General features: G+C 40.0%; 2 protein-coding genes across 2 annotated transcripts; one reads left to right on the top strand and one right to left on the bottom strand.

Annotated features, from left to right (window-relative positions):
- Positions 1-4,795: 4,795 nt before the first annotated feature.
- On the bottom strand, positions 4,796-6,074 carry MRPL36 (mitochondrial ribosomal protein L36). Its single transcript, XM_042839556.1, has 2 exons — positions 5,990-6,074; positions 4,796-5,873 (listed from the first exon to the last, which is right to left on the bottom strand). The coding sequence occupies exons 1-2, from the start codon at positions 6,067-6,069 to the stop codon at positions 5,558-5,560; spliced, it is 396 nt and encodes a 131-aa protein (XP_042695490.1). The 5' UTR covers positions 6,070-6,074; the 3' UTR covers positions 4,796-5,557.
- Positions 6,075-6,112: 38 nt separating this feature from the next.
- On the top strand, positions 6,113-12,691 carry NDUFS6 (NADH:ubiquinone oxidoreductase subunit S6). The gene is made up of 4 exons (XM_042808920.1): positions 6,113-6,285; positions 8,448-8,501; positions 11,385-11,507; positions 12,547-12,691. The coding sequence occupies exons 1-4, from the start codon at positions 6,142-6,144 to the stop codon at positions 12,610-12,612; spliced, it is 387 nt and encodes a 128-aa protein (XP_042664854.1). The 5' UTR covers positions 6,113-6,141; the 3' UTR covers positions 12,613-12,691.
- The last annotated feature ends 822 nt before the right edge of the window (positions 12,692-13,513 follow it).

The raw sequence follows: 13,513 nt of genomic DNA, 5'->3' as shown, positions 1-13,513 counted from the left end.
TTAAGGCAGATTCTGCATACAGGTCCCATAACTGTATATTTAAAAAAGGAAAAATAAGAGAAGAAATGGGGAACGGTGGGGGGAAAGATATAGGAAATATAATTATTCAGAGCTAGAAAAAAATATTTTGCACTGAAGAATTTAAGACGACTAATCTAAATACCCTATCGAAAGACAAGGGTGGCTTGAATTTAGTCTCTGTATCTTATGAAGAAAAAATAAATGACTCCAACAGTGGAAGACAGAAAACTGAGTAACTGCGTATCAAAGCAAAGCTGTTACATTTTTAACAGGGAAGCGATAGTGTTTCAGAGAAGACTTTCATTTGCACGACCGCTAACCGGTCAACCCACTCTGTATTCTCTGGCTGCAGCTCTGTCTTTCTGACTCATGGAATTCTTCAGCCTTCAGACTGAGCCCTGGAATTACTGTTTTGTATTTACTGTGGCTGCAGTTCACTTAAACACATCATATAACTTCCCTCTTTGTGACAGTGCAATTGCAGATTGGGATGAATGACCAGACAACTCTCCTGAAACCAACATGTCATTTAATAGCAGGATGATCATTCCAAGCAAAAGTAAAATACTTGACACACAATCTAACTACAATGGTTCTTATCTAAAGTCTGAAATTTGTAGGAAAGTGACCTATTTTAGACACTGCAGACATTGCTTTTATAAAGAAAAAGTTTCCCAAGTTATTTTCCTCATGATAAACCCCTTTTAAAACTTGAGGAAAAGGCTAGGAACAAGTAGTCTCATTTGGACATTGTCTGTTACCAATCTTTAATCTCAGAGAGAGGCTTAAATTATTTCCTATCTGCTTCTTTGCTCACTTTCAATCACCAAATGGAACTTGTGCATTTTTAGATCAAACAGCTCCACCAAGTACGCAGTTCATCTCCTTCCCCTTGCCTTCTTGCACAATATGGCACATAAAAACAGGTTCTTTCTTGAAAAATAGTGTTCTATTTCAATACTGTATTCACATTTACAGGCAACAGAGCTCAAAGTTTGACACCCAAGCTTTTCAGCGAAATGTGAGTTTTCCATTTCTGGAGGCTGGTGGATAACTCCAGTAAGTGACAGCTTAATCTAGGGTACCAATATTCTCTCCATACCCATTTTCATCATTTTTAGATCAGGTTCAATGTCCTCACTGTGATAAATCTCCTATAAAGATTTCTGCCTCCACTATGAGTGGGATATGGAGCAATAACTAAACCACTGCAGTTTATCTCCCAGAGGTATAAAAGTAAAAGAATACCACATTCCTAAACAAACTGGGCAGAAACTGTGACAGTTCAATAGCAGCTTCTTGTGCAGTTCAGCTATTCTTGCAAGAAGAAAAATCCTGCCCTGGATAGCAGGAGAGATTGGACAGATGAGGGCACAATCTCTCATGGGTAGTGACGTAAATCATTCTTTCAAGCCAGAAGGAAGTCAGCCCATTTTCACTTTCTAGGACTATCATGTTCAACTACATTTAAGCTACTGGTACAGATTCTGAGGTCTAAATGAATAATCTGATAGGCTGTGATGGAACGAATATCAGTATCTGAATGGATGATCAGCCTTATTAAATTGAATGGGACAAATGCATTCTTATTTTGTACCTTAAAAGTAATTTGATAGTTTTCATCAGTGCATACAAAGTACGTCCAGCCTTGCTGATTCAGAGTTTTAGAAAATGCTTATGCTGCAGATATACGTCACCAAGCTTTTGGTAATGAAGTCTATCTCATATCAAATGCATGGAGCTCACTGAAACTTCAGGAAGACTTTGGCATTACTCTGAACACATTCTGAACATGCCTCCCATGGCGCTGTTGCATCCATTCACATTGCTTCCTACTAGAAAGCAGCCTGCTACTCACCTTCTTATGCCTTATTAAGAGCACTTGTTTTTTGTATTTCTTGTTGTAAATCTGTAATCCCAACTTTTTGTTTTCTTTGCATAGTTAGACTCACAGACATTACAGACAGTTCAATCACACATTTCATTCCCCTACAAATGAAAGCTTCCAAATGCTAGTACTTCATAAAAGCATGAGCAACTACCTTTAAAGTTAGCCCTTCATTTGTACTTATTTTTATTTTCCAATCTATACATGATAAAATATTTGGAATAGCTACAAGGTGCATACCGAACCAGAAAACAGCTACTATTTTAACTGAGTCTGAGAAATAGACTTTGGAGGTGTCAGAATCTCAAAAAGTCACCTGTCAATCAGCTCATCTCTGTGTGTACCTCCTTGATCCAAGCAGATACAGCTCCCCCAGTATTACATTTCCCAAAGATTTCTTCCCCACCTGTCATTACTGACAAGCCATTGTTCTGTATTCAGTAACCAATGCAGCAATTCCCATACACATAAAGTCTGACAGTCATTAATATACATGAGTGCTACAATTTATCCTCCAGTTGACCTAAATACATATCCACCTGTTACGTATCGAGAATGTGACAGTCTCATTCCCTAGGACAGTTTTGAGGAATTAAGCAAGTTCAGTCACTCACAACTGCAAATTATTTTCATAACTGTACAACGGAGACAGTCACAGGAGACATCAGTTGTCACACTCCCACTCCACTGTGTAGATTTAAAGAATGAAAAATTACTGGAAGGGGTATCCTAACACAGTATCAGCAAGAAACTAGAGGCTGAAACTGTAATTGGAGCCCGAGTCTTATTCATTATCTAGTGTAAGAATTCATCTTCCTATGCTATTGGGTCCTATTTTCCCCCAAAACCACATTACAGTCTAACTGCACCTCTCATCACTTCCTACCTTTCATATTCCGCCCTTACAATATTGTGCAAAAAACCAATGAAATAAAAAGAAAAATCATACAATTATAGAACTAATATCATTAGGTATTTTTTAGTATTTCAGGACTACATTTTTGGCCTGAGCAGCTTCAGCAGCAGCTGAATGCCCTGATCTTTGTAAAAAGCTATTAAGTAACATGGCACCTGGAAAGTCTGCAATGGAAGATGTAAACCCTTAGCTACCAACAACAGGGCTGACTGACATAATTGACATCTGACTTCGTAGTAGTCGGATGAACCAAAAACGAACACACAGCTCCTCCAGCTCTAGTCACCTTCACAACATTATCTAGATTACAAAAAGATATGAAATCTCTTTTTTCTACCTCTATAACAATTTGTGGGCATCATCAACAACGAAAGCCTACTGAGAAACATGAAATTCAGTACTCTCAATTAATAGACAGAAAAACAGAGACAAAGGCAAAATCACTTTTTCAAGATTATCCAGCAAGTAAATGGCAGAGTATAATCACAATTCCAAGCCTTCTAGTTTATAATCCTACAATCCTCTTTCCAAGAGCCTGTATGTGGTACCAACTAAGCTGCCTAACTGATGGCCATAAGCACTCCATTCTTTTGAACCCTCCACCCAGGTATCACAAACCGACCATTCAGATGATGACACATGAATAATCCATAGCCGTATCAAACAATTGATATTACTTCAAATTTTAAGTTTTTGACCAGCACTAAATTCAATAGTTTTAATTGAAAAAACATTTTTTCCTAATTATAAGTTGTTGAAACAGGCTGCTAAGTCTGTATTCTACAATAACCCAAGCTAAAGCTTTGGGCTTGAAGAGGAAATGTAAGCATAGTGTTTTGTGCACCTCTCTCCAGTACAGTAATTGTACCTGTAAGTTTAATTCCCTGTTGCAGAGAAGAATTATGACCGGATTTAACAAATACCAAGCTGATATGAGTAAACATGCCCCTGAATTCCACATGCAACTACACTGTGATTCAAACTTGTGATCAATTGCTTCTCCCATCCCTGACAATTCAAACTTACAGATCTCCCTTTTCAACATTCAACGCTGCTCAGTCTGAAATCCAGCACAATTTGTTATATAATCAAAGAATATACAGATGTTATAATTAAGAAATATACAAGAAAGTCAGGCTTACCCTTGTGCTGGGCTCACCAAGAGGACTCCAAGAGGAGTGATCTCCAGAAGAGATCCTTCCCCACTGGTAGTCAGCTCTTAAATGGGGTCTTTCCGTGGCGCAGCTGAATTGCCTTCACCTGTGCTCCCAGGGCTGACTCACTGCTCACCTCAGGTGGTCAATCAGAGGTTCAGGCCATGATTCAGCAATTCTCATACATTTGTCTTTTAGCAGGGCACCAGTCTTTTATTTCTGACAGAATCATGGAGCTGGATGAACTGTTGAGAGGCAATTACCTTCCCCCAGAAATCTCACAGATTCACTTCATCAGATGGGCAACTCATTTAACCCATGGCTCAGTCCCAGCATATTCCCCATGATCATCTAGAAAAAGGGTTGAGAAAATCACTGGGTTTTCTAAACTTATTTACGTTGTTTATCTTAAAGGGATCTTAATAGCTACACTCATCAACTACCATAGGGGTTTACAACATATGGGACTCTTTTGCCAAAGGAAAATATACACCAGACACCTAAAATAAAAGGGAATTGTCAACTTGAATTGGAAAATTAGAGCTTTTAAAGACTCCAGTTAGATTGCTTAATTGGTAATGTGCATTAAAGCAGGAGTAAAATTTTCCAGGAAATTCTTCTGCTTACATTTAAGCACGCAAGCACTTGGAAAGTATTACTCTAAAAGTAATGCCTCCTATTTTACTATGCCGGAATACAATACTAGAGGTAGATGTTGGCATACTATGGCAGTAGAGGCTGAACCTTCCCAAAAATATTCCATTACATTTTGATGCTGTGAGACAGACAGACAAGGAACAGTATGACAAAATGGGGTATGATGTAGAAATATGCATTTATTAAGGTTTCAGCAGTGGCAACAGTGAAGTAAAAGACATGAAAACACTTTTTCAATGCAGCGGAATACTAGTGGGAAGGTTTTATTTCTACTGCCATACCACCAACATCCACCTCTCACACTGTGGGCCAACATAATGAAGCAGGAGGAGCAGCCCACTATAAATCAAAAGTTGAAACATCAACTTTCAGTATAACACATTTTTTTTCCCACTACAGAGCCCAACTACATTTCATACTGTTGGTTCTGTAACCAGTTTTCAACATTAAGGTTTTCTTAATGGAAGAATTATAGTGTGTTGTAATAAGGCACTATCAACCATATTTATTTTTGTTTTGTTTGGTATGAAGCACAAATATATTTCTGAGTCAGAGGATTTCACTTCACTCTTACTAACTTAAAAGTAAGCTGATAGTAAGAGAGACTTTGAGGCTAAGAAATTAAGAAGTCCGGAGTTGTGTCTTTCCACGTTATTTCTCAGCATACGCAGTTTGAAACAGGGTCAGTACAGTGACTGCTACACTACAAATTTCGGTTACTTCGCTTTTAGAGCCAAGATCCAACACCATCACTTTCTGATTTGTCCCCAGCAGCCAGCTGGGACAACCAGGGAAGAGGGAGCGATCCCGGCCACACGGACGTACATACAATTCAAGGCCTTGCACGCAAGCACCACGTTTATTACTTTCCTCCCTTTTGGGACACACTCCCAGCCACTCAAGAGCGCCGCACACACGGGGCTACAGCTTCCGTTGCTTGTGCCGGGGATTGGTCTTGCAGCAGACGTACAGCCGGCCCCGGCGGCGAACAATATAGCAGTCCTTGCAGCGCCTTTTTATCGACGTTTTAGTCTTCAGCCCCGCACAGAGCTGCAGCAGCCCAGGCAGCGGCGGGCCGGCCAGCAGTACCCGCCTGCGGGCGGTCTCCCCACTGCACAGCGGCACGGGGATGGCCGCCATCCGCCACCGTGGCGCCAGCGAGCACAAGGGCGAGCGGCCCAGCGAGCGGAGCGGCCCGACGGTGACCCTGGCCAGGAAGGACAGCATGATCCGCGCCCTGTGGGGACAGCAAGCTATGAGCGCACCGACCGCCACCGGCTCCTCGCCCCGCTCCATTCTGCCCCTCTTCTCCCTCCCTTCATTGAGGCACAGCGCGCGCGGCCTGACCGTTACCGACCCCGCCGCCCCAAAGAACGACAACCGCTCCTCTTCCCGTCGGGCCGGGGGCTCCTTCCCGCGTGAGCCGCGAGCATGCGCAATGCAGAGACCAGGCGGAAGAAGGGGCGGAGGACGCGTATGCGCCCGCCCGCCGAAGCGGGCTCAACATGGCGGCGCCCTGGGCGACCTTTCACTGCTTGCTGCGGCCCTGGGGGCGGTCGGTGCTGCTCCGTCAGGCTGCTGCTGTCTCCATTCGGTTCTATGGTGTGCGGGCTGCCGCCACGGGCGAGCTGGTGACGCACACGGGGCAGGTGAGGGGCTGTGGTGGAGGGTCTAGTGCTTGTAGGCTGAGGGCCGGGAGCAGCCCGCAAGGGAGCTGGCTGGGTGTGGGGAGCTCTAGATTTTCTTGGGCGTGGAGCCGGGCAGGCAGTAGCTGAGGGAACGTTTTTATCTTATGTCGTTGTGAAGCTACGCCGTTTGCATTTTCTGCCCTCAGAAACCTTGGATAGACTGAACCCATCCATGATCTTGGGTTTTTTTTTTTTTTTTTTTTTTTTCCCTCTATGCTGATGTACCCATCTTGCAAATCCCCTTCTTTTGGGGCCCGAACAAAGTACTTCTCCGTAGGCAAGCATTTTCTACTTGTTTCCCTTCATTTTGAGTGTATGTATGTCACTCCATAATGAATGTCTTTATTTATTTCTGTAGAACCCACAGCAGATACAGGTGTGACAATACTATTTGGTAGAACAAGTTCTCAGCTACAAAGAGCTATTTGACAATATAGTCACCACTATTAGCTGTGCGTTTTGGCCAGTGATGAACGAAAGTTTGCATGCTGAACTCATAAAACTCTGCACCAGCCGAGGTGATTTGCTGTTGCCAGTGCTGAAACACAGCACCTACTGCATCACTGTGTTCTTATGGACTGCTTGGTCTCCATCAACAGTGAGCATGCATCCACAAGTGCCAATGGGTGCTACTTTTTCCTCATAGAGAAATTTGATGGCATGTCCTCACTTCATCTTCGTTTCCTTGTTAGATGCTGTGTTGTCAGACTGCCACACTGCTGTCATCTGTCACACAGTGAGAAAATGTAATGGAATATTGTCAGGAAGGTTCAACTCAGGAGGGGAATCAGCTCTTTGAAAGGATAGATAGATAACAGCAGGACAAGGGTAAATGGTTTTAAGTTGAGGGAGGGAAGATTTAGGTTGGATGTCAGGGGGAAATTCTTAACAGAGGGAGTGGTGAGGTGCTGGAACAGGCTTCCCAGAGAGGTTGTGGATGCCCCATCCCTGGAGGTGTTCAAGGCCAGGTTGGATGGGGCCCTGGGCAGCCTGGTCTGGTATTAAATGGGAAGGTTTGTGGCCCTGCATGTGGCAGGGGGTTTGGAGATTCATGATCCTTGAGGTCCCTTCCAACCCTGACCATTCTGTGATTCTGTGATCTTCTACTGCCATACCACCAACATCTGCCTCAGATGTTGTGAGCCAGTGTAATTAAATAGGAGGCATTACTTTTAGAGAAACCCTGGATATTAATTCTGAGTTATTGCAACTCTGTAGTTCATTAGTTCTGATTAGAACCTTCTTGTAACACGTTTAATTCTCGACAACCTATTCCTGTTAGGTGATGGTTGAATCTTTAAGTTGATCCATGAAAAATGCAGAGAAAGTTCTTTGGAAATTAAATGTTCACAATGTTATGAACCAGAGTATCTAGACAGCATACAATTTCAGTCAGATAACTGGCTTACAGTAGAGTTGAATGCTTCCTTATTTAATGCATGCTATAGAATTCATTGTTGTTGGATGCTACGTAGTCAAAACTTGTGTGCATGTTTTTTTAGTCATAAGCATTGTAGTTAACAAAAATAACGTTGGCAGATAGGAGGTAATCTTGTGTAAGTAACCTTTAAGTTCATTTCTTGTATTCTTCAATAAATACATACAAGCTGAGTATGGCAACTAGAGAGAGCCATGTAATGTTTTGTGGAGTTCTGACAGAGGTGTGGCTGTGCAGTTGATGTTGGAAGGCCATATATATGGCTACTTGACTGTTTTTCATATATATTAGAAAATTTTATTTTATTCATATATGTATGTGTACATACATAAAAAAATAAAACTTAAGTTTCATAGTTCAGTTCACCTTCCAGATGACACTGTGATCAAGGAACAAGTAATAAATCTGTTGGTGTTTCTGGTCATTGCTAAGGCTTCTATTTACCAGCTTTAACCACCTCTGCCTTGTTGCTTCCTACCCCTTATCTTCTGTTTTCCAACCTATGTTTTCTTGAGGAGAAAGGGGAATTGTTGTTTTTTTTTTTTTTTCCTGTGCAGTGCATGCTGGCAAGATGAAACTTGTGAAGCGCTTTAAATAATTTAATCATGATAGTGTTCTTAGCTTTTGTAAGCTTTGTTTGTGGTCAAGGCTTTTTAAATAACATGAAGTTTGCTTTGTATTTCAGGTGTATGATGAAAAGGATTACAGGAGAGTTAGATTTGTTGGACGGCAAAAGGAGGTAACCTACTACTACTTTCTCTCCGAGGAGTGGGAGTAACTTTATTAATGTGAACTACCTGTCAATTACTTGGATTTGTAGCATGTTTTAATTTTAGACAATCTTTTATGCGCTTACAATGTCTTTAGGCAGGAAAACATTGCATATTATAAATGATAATCAATAATAGCTACCCAGAAAACACGTACTAGACATATTTTTGAATACTCAAACTATCTTATGGGTAAGTAATACACTGAGGATACCAGTAATTTTTTCAATGTGTATTTTGATATTTCAGGTTATATGTTACCTGTGACTTGTCCTGGAAACTCAGATTTTAGTGAAATCACAATGCTAGTATGGTTATGTTTCCATGCATAATTATGGTGAGAAGAATTCTGTGACTTACTACGTTTAAGAAGAGGAAAGAAATCCAAAACTCTTAATTATTCTCTCTGTTTAAGGAAGATATCCTTTAAGAGTAACTAAATTCAGAAAGTTCTCAACAAGTAGTAGTGTTGTATTATTCGTAAGAAATACCTGGCCCTGTTTTTCTGTAGGGATTGTGTTACACGACATGTGATGTTACTTGGTTATTGACTGAAGTTAGGCTCTTCAAACATGTTTTTAATATTTCTTCTTTTCCAAACTATCAGTTAAATTTCAAAACTGGAATAAGCTGAATAAAGACTTCCTCAGATGTTTTATCTGGTCTTGTTCACTTGCTGGCCTTTAGGAGAGAATTAAATATTGTTTTAACTCGTCCGTGTTCACCAGTACCTGAATATCTCATTAATGTCTTAGTGCTAATGCTGTAAATATATATGCATACAAAAGACATTAAGATGTGGTAGATTTTTAACATGTTCATACGTAAATATTACCGTTCTAATTAACTTAATTATTTTAACTGTATTTTTGAGTTTTTATGTTGAATTTTACTCCATTGAATCGGGAGTTTCATAAGATATGAGCTATTTGACTCATACTGCATAGCAAAAGTAGGAATTCTACATGGGAAATAGTTAAATGAGAATGCCACTGAACATGTATTAAGCAGTTTACTTCTGAGAGAATCCTGATGAAGTCTTTTCCAAATGCCATGTTTGTTTCTGTGTTAGTAGGAGATGCACTTTGGCTTTAATTCTCTAGAGACTGTGGGTCCCCTGATGTGCTTTTGTGAACAATTTATTTCTGGCTCACTTTTTGTATGAAGGAATTCTGTAGTTCATCCTTTGCTCCACTTTTCCCAGCAAATGGCAAACTGCAAGTCTGTTAAGCACCATCAAATGCTTGGTTTTAATCATGATGTCTGAATCAAATCTGCATGGCTTTACATTATCTTAGTAGTTTCCCAAATGCATTTTGACTGGTGGTGTTGAAACTTTGCGGAAGTGTCTACAGTCTTAATGCTGTCTTGTTTCTGAAGCTAGCCTGCTGAGTTGATGATAGTGCTTTCTCAGTTCTCTTTTCCTTACTGTGCTCTCCTTAATCAAACTGGAGCACTTACCAGACAAACGGTCTCAATGGCTGCACAATTTGGACTGCAGTTCTTGGCTACACATGTCCTCAATGAAGTCTGAGCACGTGCCTTGGCTCGGCACATGGTTTCTCTGAGCTCATGCCAGGCTCTGGGAGACAAGGTCCAGGTTATTTGTATATTGTCCCTTCAGTTCTGTCAGTCTAGTTGTTTGGCTAATGGAATCCATGTGTTTTAGTTGAAATCATTGTTCTCTATGCGGAGTCTTGAATGTTTAACTGTAGAGAACCAGGGGATTAATGATCTCTGGTAAAGATCTCAAACAGTCACTGTGAGAAGACTGAGAATGGCAGCTATTAAACTGCATCTGCTGCAGCCAGAACAGTGTAATCTTGTTCTTGTGTAATCCTAAAGATACCAGACAGTCTAATACCACACACACCTTCCACTTCAGCTCTACCTTTCCTATTTTGCCAGCGCAGCAGCTGAAGCTGTGAGATTAACAAAAAAAATTTCCTAAAACTCAGATTCCTGCATGTTAGTGAATTTTACATGCAGTGTAATAGATAATGCCTTATTTGGGGTTTCATATATATTTTTTAATAAACTTGTATGTGTAACGTTATCTTTGATAGAAATAGTTTTGTGACCTAGTTAGACACAGATAGCTTGGATGGAAAAAAAAAATGCTATGGATTCTACCCAGGTGCAAGTCACTCAGCTGCATGCCTCTGACACACTCAGGGAATGGTTATGTTTGTCAAGTTGTGTAGACATGCTCAAGTAAAAGTCCTACAGCCAGTGGCATCCAATTCAGGAATTGTGTATAAGGTGAATTTACAGAGCAGCTTAATGTTCAGATGTTTTTTTTTTGTTTCTGATTTGGAACAATTTGGTTTTCTAATTGTTAGGCACCACGGTAATGGTTTTTTTTCAGCTTCATGTGCAGTGGTGGAATAATTTGTATAATAGGAGGCTCTAAGCTATTGGCAGTTTTCTCTCCTAACCTTACTTGTCCCACTGTTATTTTTGAGTTTATCAGTGCAGAGTCTTTTTGCAGTTTTATCATCTAGTGGCAAAAGTACAGTACAGAGGCAGAATCAGTTAAATATTCTCTATTTTCAGCTGCTTGCTTGTTCCTGCTCACCTCTGCTGAATCTGGCTAGGTCATGCTGTAAGCCTGAGCACTGTGTCAGGGAAAGGGGATGGTTTTTGCTGCATTTAATATCTTCAATTTGCTGATCTATTTTACAGCACAACCTAAATTTCTGCAGCTGTGGGCAAGGTGGAAGGAAACATTTTGGAGCTTCTCTAGGTGGCTGCAGTGGAACTACTTGGGGAAACAGTAAACAGCACTTGTTTTCTGTTTGGTTAACTTTACCACTCAAAAGCTTTTTTTTGGTTTGTTTTCCCTCTTGCAGGTGAACAAGAATTTTGCAATTGATTTAATAGCAGAGCAGCCTGTGAGTGAGGTTGAAAGCAGAATTATATCGTGCGATGGAGGTGGTGGAGCTTTGGGACATCCTAAAGTGTACATAAACTTGGTAATGTTGCTATTCTTCATATAGCCTGTTTTACTTGTTAATTCTTATCTGTAAGATGATCTTTTAGCATGTTAATTGAACAAAGTAAAAGAATAACTACAGAGCAGCTCATTTTATTTAGCGCTTGATGTAAAATTAAGAGAAGTTAGAGAGTTTCCGCTTGAAGTTACTAGAAATTTTTCTTGTGATGTTGATTTGTTAGAAATGGTGTTTTTTTCTTTTCTGAAAAAAGAAGTTAACTGCAAAGTACTATGAACTAGCAGTGCCTTGTAAGCAGTGCCTTGTAACTTGCTCTGTTTTGAGGCGCTTAGTCTAGGTGTTTAAATGCTGCATATTTTGGATCATGCAGCTTATATTGAATGTTTCAAGTTCAAGGACTAAATGAAATGTATTTTCAGTTCATGGGAATCCTGGTAGTTCTGAAGATTGAAAGATTCCATTGTAGAGAATCAATGAAGAAATAAGGCCTATATCTTTCTATTTTCCTTGACAGTAGTGATACAGCGTCTTTCTGGGGAGTAATAACATTGAGACTACTAATGAACTCAGTAGAGTTCCAGCTGATTAAGTTTTGTTCTCAGGCAAACTCTTGCAGTGGATGACTTTGTCTTTGCTTGCTCATCTAAACTTTGGTATTTAATACTCAAGAGGATAGTGGGAGACGCTAGTGTCCTTTAGCAGCAGTGTTGTTGCAACTCTCAACTACAAACACAGACATTTATATTTGAACAAACTAAGCATTTTATAATGAATCATTTTACATTATTCAAAGCAGATGTTCTGATATCCTAATTCAAACTTGGAAGCTTGTTTTTATTAGTCTTAGGAAGTTAATGTCTATAGCGCACTGCTGATTTGTTGACTCCTTTTGCCCTGCATTACACTGTTCTTCAGGAATTCTTTAGCTTTTGTTACTTTTGAGATCTTTGTGTTAACAGACAAATTCTGCAACATCTGTAGTTTAAATCTTGAATGCTTATACCTGCAGAAAGTTCTGTAAAGTGAAACTAGCAGCTTCTGTGTTTTTATATTTTTGCAGGACAAAGACACGAAGACTGGAACGTGTGGCTACTGTGGACTTCAGTTTAAACAGAAACATCACTGAATGATTACCTGCATGCTTGCACATATCTGTTAAGATGTTAATGCTTAACTATAAATAAACAGTGTGCTTAAAAGCTCAAGACGAACATTTGTGTTTATCTTAACTATGGAAAGTCCAGTCTGCACAGCTTTAAAACCTACCTTTACAAGTATTGATGACCTAAAAGGCGTATTATCTGTATGGTACTTATTTTTGTTTTTATGGCACAAGTGTCTTGTTTGGCAGGCTTCTTTTGGACTTGAAGGTGGCATTAGACTACAGCAAAGATGGTTTGTGACAAGTGGACTTGTATTCTTTTGAACACTGAATTGGATTTAAATGACTGGGCAGTAGATTATCCTGGAATATTATTTTTTGGTGTTGTTTGACACTGTTAATTTGCTCATGGCTTTGAATCTAGCTAGGTTCAAAAATAAAAGCGATAGAAAAATAGAATATTCAGCACTGTAACATTTACAGATGTGTATCTCAGAAGCAAGACTGTGGTCTTTGAATTAAGCAGCTGTGCTTCCTTTATTTTATAAAAAGTGTGAGCTGAAGGGTGTGGATATAAGCACTTCTCTTCCATATGAGAAGATTAGAATATAAATAACTAATTTTGCTTGGATTTCACACATTTGAAGCCACTTTAGGAATTGGTCTCATCAGATTCAAGAAAGTAGAGTTACTGCTCCATTTCAGATATCATCTTTTTCTCCAATATTTTGTTAGGTGGGGGCTCTTAGTTGTCAGCTGTGTAATGCCACTGAGGCCGTGTTAGGCTGTTTGAAGGACATCATCTTAGAACCATGGAATAGAATCCACTAAACCATGTCACTCAATACAACATCTAAACATTTTTTGAACACCTCCAGGATGGTGATTTCACCACCTCCATGGGCAGCCTATTCCAGCGCCTGAC

This window comes from Centrocercus urophasianus, unplaced genomic scaffold (assembly GCF_019232065.1).
Source record: "Centrocercus urophasianus isolate 14NV4802_14NV808 unplaced genomic scaffold, USGS_Curo_1.0 seq_11, whole genome shotgun sequence".
In the NCBI taxonomy this organism is placed as follows: domain Eukaryota; kingdom Metazoa; phylum Chordata; class Aves; order Galliformes; family Phasianidae; genus Centrocercus; species Centrocercus urophasianus.
The sequence above is the reverse complement of the archived record's forward strand: the minus strand, read 5'-3'. Positions and strand labels throughout refer to the sequence as shown.

Bases quoted from the DNA above. Each gene is read 5' to 3' on its own strand.
- MRPL36 (XM_042839556.1), bottom strand. From the start codon at position 6,069: ATGCTCGCGGCTCACGCGGGAAGGAGCCCCCGGCCCGACGGGAAGAGG. The intron at 5,874-5,989 runs GTAACGGTCAGG...CTGTCCCCACAG, and splicing joins TCTTTGGGGCGGCGGGGTCG to GGCGCGGATCATGCTGTCCT.
- NDUFS6 (XM_042808920.1), top strand. From the start codon at position 6,142: ATGGCGGCGCCCTGGGCGACCTTTCACTGCTTGCTGCGGCCCTGGGGG. The intron at 8,502-11,384 runs GTAACCTACTAC...TCCCTCTTGCAG, and splicing joins TTGTTGGACGGCAAAAGGAG to GTGAACAAGAATTTTGCAAT. The intron at 11,508-12,546 runs GTAATGTTGCTA...ATATTTTTGCAG, and splicing joins CTAAAGTGTACATAAACTTG to GACAAAGACACGAAGACTGG.